General features: G+C 44.0%; 1 protein-coding gene across 1 annotated transcript in view; it reads left to right on the top strand.

Annotated features, from left to right (window-relative positions):
• Positions 1-7,321, top strand: part of MARK3 (MAP/microtubule affinity-regulating kinase 3) — a 138,121-nt gene that overhangs the window by 103,458 nt on the left and 27,342 nt on the right. Inside the window, 1 exon segment of the mRNA XM_011951424.1 lies at positions 4,439-4,656. Coding sequence (XP_011806814.1) covers positions 4,439-4,656 — 218 coding nt within the window.

Genomic DNA, 7,321 nt, shown 5'->3' with positions numbered 1-7,321 from the left:
CTCACCTTGGCCTCCCAAAGTGCTGGGATTATAGGCACACACCACCACACCTGGCCAATTTTTGTATTTTTAATAGAGACGGGATTTCACCATGTTGGCCAGGCTGGTCTAGAACTCCTGACCTCAGATGATTCACCCACCTTGGCCTCCCAAAGTGCTAGGATTACAGGTTTGAGCCTGTAATTGGCCTGGCTGGCTGATTTTTACCGTTTTAAAATTTTAGTGGCCGGACGCGGTGGCTCACGCCTGTAATTCCAGCACCTTGGGAGGCCAAGACGTATGGATCACGAGGTCAGGAGTTCAAGACCAGCCTGACCAACATAGTGAAACCCCCATCTCAACTAAAAATAAAAAAAATTAGCTGGGCATGGTGGCATGTGCCTGTAATCCCAGCTACTCAGGAGGCTGAGGTGGGAGAATCGCTTGAACCCGGGAGGCAGGGGTTGCAGTAAGCCAAGATCGTGCCACTGCACTCTATCCAGCCTGGTGACAGAGTGAGATCCCATCTCAAAAATAATAATAATAATGATAGTAATTTTTTTTTTTTACTTAAGTGTAGTGTGTATATATATATAGCCAGTTGTGGCCAGTAACTATCATAATGGACAGAGCAGCCCTGGAGAATATATGGAACCTCAGTTTTGCCTTAATTGGTTTAAATGTTTTACTGTGTCATTCTCATCCATACTCTTGCTGTTAGTGTGGTTAAGCCACCCTCCCTTTTAAACTTCACCTAGAAGCCGGTCCTTTATGAGACATAAGACCCCCAAAGGATAGCTTCCCAGGCTCTACAGTTGCTCTGCCTTCAAGGCAGCCTGTGTGTCAGAGTCCTGAGGCTAGCGTGTGTGTTTACTCGCCCCTAACTATAAATGTTAACATTGCAGATATTTCCTTTAATTCTACTATTCCAGGATGCAGGAACCAAATCTATTTCTTTTTTTTTCTTTTCTTTTTTTTTTTTTTTTTGAGATGGAGTTTCACTCCTATTGCCCAGGCTGGAGTGCAATGGTGTGATCTGGGCTCACTGCAACCTCCGCCTCCTTGTTTCAAGCAATTCTCCTGCCTCAGCCTCGCAGGTAGCTGGGACTACAGGCCTACACCACAGTGCCTGGCTAATTTTTTTATTTTTAGTAGGGACAGGATTTCACATTTGGCCAGGCTGGTCCCAAACTCCTGAACTCAGATGATCCATCCGCCTCGGCCTCCCAAAGTGCTGGAATTACAGGCATGAGCCACTGTGCTCGGCCTCATTTTATTTCTCTTCTCTGGACATTTTCCATCTTAATACTTTCATCTTGAGAATTGACACTTAGGACTGCACAGAGCATTGTAGGTGTGGACAGTCTTTGACTTTGTACTAAAAATAATGACTTTTGGCTTGATTTCCGTTTCTTTTCCTTCCGTTGCCTGCCTTTCTACATGGTTTAGACTGAAGCAACAGTGTACTAATATCACTAGTAAACCATCTACAGTGCCTGCTGTAGCTCAGAACTCATTCTGACATCAGGACTTATGCTCCTAGCATTTGTAGGTGACGTGTTGATCTAGGTCTGCCTTTTTTGTGTTCATGTTAGTCACTAACAAGGGGGTTTCTAGTGCCTATGGACCACATGGCAATTAAATGCCCTGAAACCGTCTGCTTTAAATGGTCCCTCAATCCTAGAAGAAACCTGACAACAGGATTTTCACATTTCTCTAAGGAATATGTTAGTAAGTTCTTCCTTAAGCACATAGATTTTATCCAGATTATTAGTGCCTTTTTCTCCCGCAGCTCAATTTTAGAGATAAAAAGAGCTTTAGACATGGTACTGTGCACTCACCAAACCTCTTGTTTTATCTCTAAAGAAACAGACCCAGAGAGGTTACCAAGTCTCCCAGGGCGACGTAGTAAACGAGAAACACCTGGGGCAGAGCTCAGGCCTCCCGGTCCCAGCCCCTTGGTTTTCTCCACTGAAGCACCGCACTGGAGTAGCTTTTTCATAATCCTCATCTTTCTTGGAATCTCTGAAGGCAGGCAAGCCTGTATAGCCAGGCCAGCTTTCACCTCATCCTGCCTCATCGCACCTCTCCCTTCCTTTTTCCCTGCCTATGGATGTTGACCTCTGCATGGGTGCCTGCTTCTTCTCTAAAGCTACAATGTAATTTGTAGCTGTCCTTCCTAATTTGAGACCCACGTGTGAACACCCCATATGTGTGTATACACTTTTTCTGTGAATGGTGATCTTCATCTGACTTTCAAGGGGTTCTTTAGCTTGTTTTTTAAAAAATGGAAAATAAAAATCACTGTTTACCAATCAAGGAGTGGTATTGGGGCAGTTTGGTAGTTCTCAAAAAAAATTAATTTGGATCAGTTTCTCACATCTTATACAAGGATGAATTCCAATTGGAGTTAAGATACAAATATAAAAAATAAAACTCCAGAAATATTGAAAGAAAACATGGGATTATTTGCTTTATAACTTGGACTGGTGAAGGTGTTTCTGTCACCCCAAACACCAGACCCATGAAATAAAAGACTTACAAATTTGATTACATAAAAATGAAATTTCTGGCCGGTTGCGGTGGCTCACGCCTATAATCCCAACACTTTGGGAGGCCGAGGTAGGTGGATCACGAGGTCAGGAGATCAAGAACATCCTGACTAACACGGTGAAACCCTATCTCTACTAAAAATACAAAAACAAAATTAGCCGGGCTTGGGGGAGGGTGCCTGTAACAGTCCTAGCTACTCGGGAGGCTGAGGCAGGAGAATGGCATGAACCCGGGAGATGGAGCTTGTAGTGAGCCAAGATCGTGCCACTGCACTCCAGCCTGGGCAACAGAGCGAGGCTCCATCTCAAAAAAAAAAGAAAAGAAAAAGAAATTTCTGTGTGACACATCCGTACCATGGACTACTACTCACAATAAAAAGGAACAGGCCTGGTGTGGTGGCTCACACCTGTAATCCTAGCACTTTGAGAGGTTGAGGCGGGCTGATCATGAGGTCAAGAGATTGAGACCCTCCTGGCCAACATGGTGAAACCCCATCTCTACTAAAAATACAAAAAATTAGCTGGGCATGGTGGCAGGAGCCTGTAGTCCCAGCTACTCGGAAGGCTGAGGCAAGAGAATCGCTTAAACCCGGGAGGCGGAGGTTGCAGGGAGCCGAGATCACGCCATTGCACTCCACAGCCACAGACCGAGACTCCGTCTGGGGGAAAAAAAAAAAATAGGAACAAACTATGATGTACACAACTCGGATCTCAAGGGAATTATACTGGGTGAAAGTACACAAAAGGTTACATTCCATGGATGCCCATTCACGTAACATTCTTGAAATGACAGAATTCTATAGATGACGAGCAGGTTAGTGGTTGCAGGGGTTTAGCAAAAGGGAGTTAAAGTAAGAGGGAAGTGGCTGTGGCTATGAAAGGGTAGTCGACAGGGTCTTTGAGATGGAAATGTTCAGTATCTTGACTGGTGGTGACCACATGAATCTGAACATGTAATGAAAGGGTATAGAATGAAATACACAGACTTACAAATTAGTACAAGTGAAACTGGGGAAATCTGAACGAGGTCAGTGGATTAGATCAATGTCTGTTTCTCTTCAGAATCTCAAATCTTAAAAGGTTTTATATTTTCTAAATACAAATAAAAGTTTGAAAGTAAATCAGTAGTAAACTCCTGTTTGTCTAGAAGATTATGAGCGCTTTTAAAAAGATCCAAGATAGGCCGGACGCGGTGGTTCAAGCCTGTAATCCCAGCACTTTGGGAGGCCGAGACGGGCGATCGAAACCATCCTGGCTAACACGGTGAAACCCCATCTCTACTAAAAAATACAAAAAACTAGCCAGGTGAGTTGGCGGGCGCCTGTAGTCCCAGCTACTCGGGAGGCTGAGGCAGGAGAATGGCGTAAAAACTCGGGAGGCGGAGCTTGCAGTGAGCTGAGATCCGGCCACTGCACTCCAGCCCGGGTGACAGAGCGAGACTCCGTCTCAAAAAAAAAGAAAAAAAAAGATCCAAGATAAAACTTCAAAAGAAGTAGCCCATAAAATCGATACTTTTCTCTTCCAAAAGGTGATGGCATCTCTCCTACAAAAAGAGGATGTAATTCACTCAGATGTGCAAGATGAACTGGTTGATTCTGCTTGTTATGTGTGCATCTAATTTGTTTGAATCTATACAGTACCACCACCTTAAGATGTTTCCAAAGGACAACTCTAAACACTTACTATATTTTAAGTAGAAAGTTTGGGGTATTAAGTGAAATTTAATATTGAATTCATTGCATAAGGCAAACATTAGATATAAGTGGGAAACATCTTAGAGGATTTTACTGTTTTACATTTTTTTAGGTGAATAGCAACCTTAGATCATCTTAGAAAATACAGTTACTGTCACAAAATAAAACTTGAAACTATATTCAGTCATTTAAAAAGTGAACTCTTTATTTTAGCTGGACCAGCTATTCCTTCTGTTGTGGCGTATCCGAAAAGGAGTCAGACCAGCACTGCAGATAGTGACCTCAAAGAAGATGGAATTTCCTCCCGGAAATCAAGTGGCAGTGCTGTTGGAGGAAAGGGAATTGCTCCAGCCAGTCCCATGCTTGGGAATGCAAGTAATCCCAATAAGGCGGATATTCCTGAACGCAAGAAAAGCTCCACTGTCCCTAGTGTAAGTGTTGTTGAACTGTAGAGTGGTCTTAGGGTGGTAGGGTTGGAACTGGCTGGATACCAGGTGTTCATTTTACTCCTGTGGTCTCCCGTGCCTGGAATGCCCTCTCCACTAGACAACCATGCCCAATCTTAACCTATAGAAATCCTACCTGCTGCATTGTGGGTATTTGTTGTTGACACTCTTTTAGTTCATTCCTGCTGCTGTAACAAAATACCTGATATTGGCTAATTTATAAAGAAAAGACATTGATTTCTTACAATCCTGGAGGCTGAGAAGTCCAAGATGAAGGCACCAGCAAGTTCCGTGTCTGGCAGGGCCTGTTCTCTGCTTCCAAGATGGTGCCTTGGCGCTGGCACCCTCCAGAGGAGACGAATGCTGTGTTCTCATGTGGCTGAAGGGACAGAAGGGGTGAACTCACCCCCTCAAGCCCTTGTATAAGACACTAATCCGGCCGGGAGCAGTGGCTCACATCTGTAATCCCAGCACTTTGGGAGGCCAAGGTGGGTGGAGTTCAAGAGGTTAGGAGTTCAAGACCAGCCTGGCCAAGATGGTGAAACCCCATCTCTACTAAAAATACAAAAATTAACCGGGCATGGTGGCGGGTGCCTGTAATCCAGCTACTCAGGAGGCTGAGGCAGAGAATTGCTTGAACTCGGGAGTCAGAGGTTACGGTGAGCCAAGATCGCGCCACTGCACTCTAGCCTGACAACAGAGCAAGACTCCTTCTCAAAAAAAAGACACTAATCCATTCATGAAGGCGGAGCCCTCATGGCCTAAACACCTAAAAGACTCACCTCCAAATACTGTTTTCTCCTATGGGAGATAAAGCTTCAACATGAATTTTGGAGGGGACGCATTCAGAGCATAGCACACCCACCATAGACACTAGATGGTGATAGGTCCTTTATTTCAAGGGCTGGTTCCAGTTATTTCACAGACACCTGCTGAACCTTAGGTTGTCAGGTGCTGAGACATGGAAAGACCTCACGGTCTAACAGGAAGTGAATGAAAACAATGACAGTGCTGACAGAAGCCTACTGTGCATACACGGGGAGGTCTGACTGCCAATGCCCCAAAGATGTGGTGTTCATACTGAGTCTTAAAAAGGCTCTAATGATGAAGAGTGTTGGCTGAGTTCTTACCATGTGCCAAGGACCATGCTAAGTGCTTTTTCATGGATTAGCTACATTTTAAGGTGAAAAAAAGTTGGGTAATTGCCTAAAATTACACTGCCAACTTGAATCCAGCTCTTAATCCCTACCTGTAACAAAATCTCCCCAGTAAATAGATAATATTTACTACATTAAATTGCATCCATTCAGCTTCAGAAACTTTTTTCTGTGTATTGAAGTGTGTTCTAACCTGTTAAATAACTTGCAGAGAAGTCAACAATCTTAGGATTATTCTATAAGCACATTTTTCCCTACAGAATTAACAATGATGCAGCCCTGCCTCCAACTCCAGAAAAACCCTGGACTGAGGAGACTATGGAGAAGCCCTGTTCCTCTCTTTGAAAGCCCTTCATTGTTCCATTCTGAACTGGGTGCATAAAGGACCCCAAGGGGCTTTGCGTGTTTCATCCTCTGACCTTATGCTTAGTCGGAGTAAACCCTGTGTAAAAAGTTTATTTTGGCTTCCAAAGGCCATAAAATAGGATTGTTGTTTCCATACTCCTGCAGTTACAATTCCATCTCCAATGTTTATGGACAGTTACCAGAGAAGATGAGGGCGTTGTTCCCTGCCTTCATGACCTCCCTTCCCCTTTGCTCTTGTCTGCACGCTGCCCTTCTGCAAGTCAATCATGAGTATTATGAGTCCACCCACACTAAATTACTTACAAAGGAAAAAAGGTAGTTAACAACATTATTATTTTCTCCCGTGAATCTTTGGGATTCCTCTGTACATGGTCTGCTCATGCTATAGTAAAAGTGACTGCTTTATCTTTGTTTAAAAATTATCTGATAAAATTCCATAGCTATGGCTGGGCACAGTGGCTGTAATCCTTGCACTTTGGGAGGCCGAAACGGGCAGATCATTTGAGGTCAGGAGTTCGAGACCAGCCTGGCCAACATGGTGAAATCCCATGTCTACTAAAAATACAAAAATTAGCCAGATTTGGTGGTGTGCTTCTATAATCCTAGCTACTCAGGAGACTGAGGCAAGAGAATTGCTTGAACCCAGGAGGCGGAGGTTGCAGTGAGCTGGGATTGTGTCATTGCGCTCCAGCCTGGGTAACAGAGCAAGACTCTATATCAAAAAATTTTAAAAATGTCCATAGCTGTGACTTGTTCCTTGCTTTTTAGTTTTTTATTTTGGAAGTTAAATTCATGTGAATCCACATGACAATGATTAACCATTTTAAAGTGGCTAATTTGGTGGCATTTGGTACACTCACAGTATTGTGCAAACAGCACCTCTCTTTAGTTTCAGAACTTTTTCAGCTCCCCAGAAGGAGCATCTGTTTAGGCTGGGCACAGTGGCTCACCCCTGTAATCCCAGCGCTTTGGGAGGCTGAGGTGGGAGGATCACTTGAACCCAAGAATCTGAGATCAGCCTGGGCACCAAAGTGAGACCTCATCTCTACGAAAAAATTTAAAAAGAAAATAGCTGAGCATGATGATGCGTACCTGTAGTACCAGCTACTTGAGAGGCTTAGGTGGGA

The sequence above is a fragment of the Colobus angolensis genome, unplaced genomic scaffold, assembly GCF_000951035.1.
Source record: "Colobus angolensis palliatus isolate OR3802 unplaced genomic scaffold, Cang.pa_1.0 Scaffold32, whole genome shotgun sequence".
In the NCBI taxonomy this organism is placed as follows: domain Eukaryota; kingdom Metazoa; phylum Chordata; class Mammalia; order Primates; family Cercopithecidae; genus Colobus; species Colobus angolensis.
The sequence above is the reverse complement of the archived record's forward strand: the minus strand, read 5'-3'. Positions and strand labels throughout refer to the sequence as shown.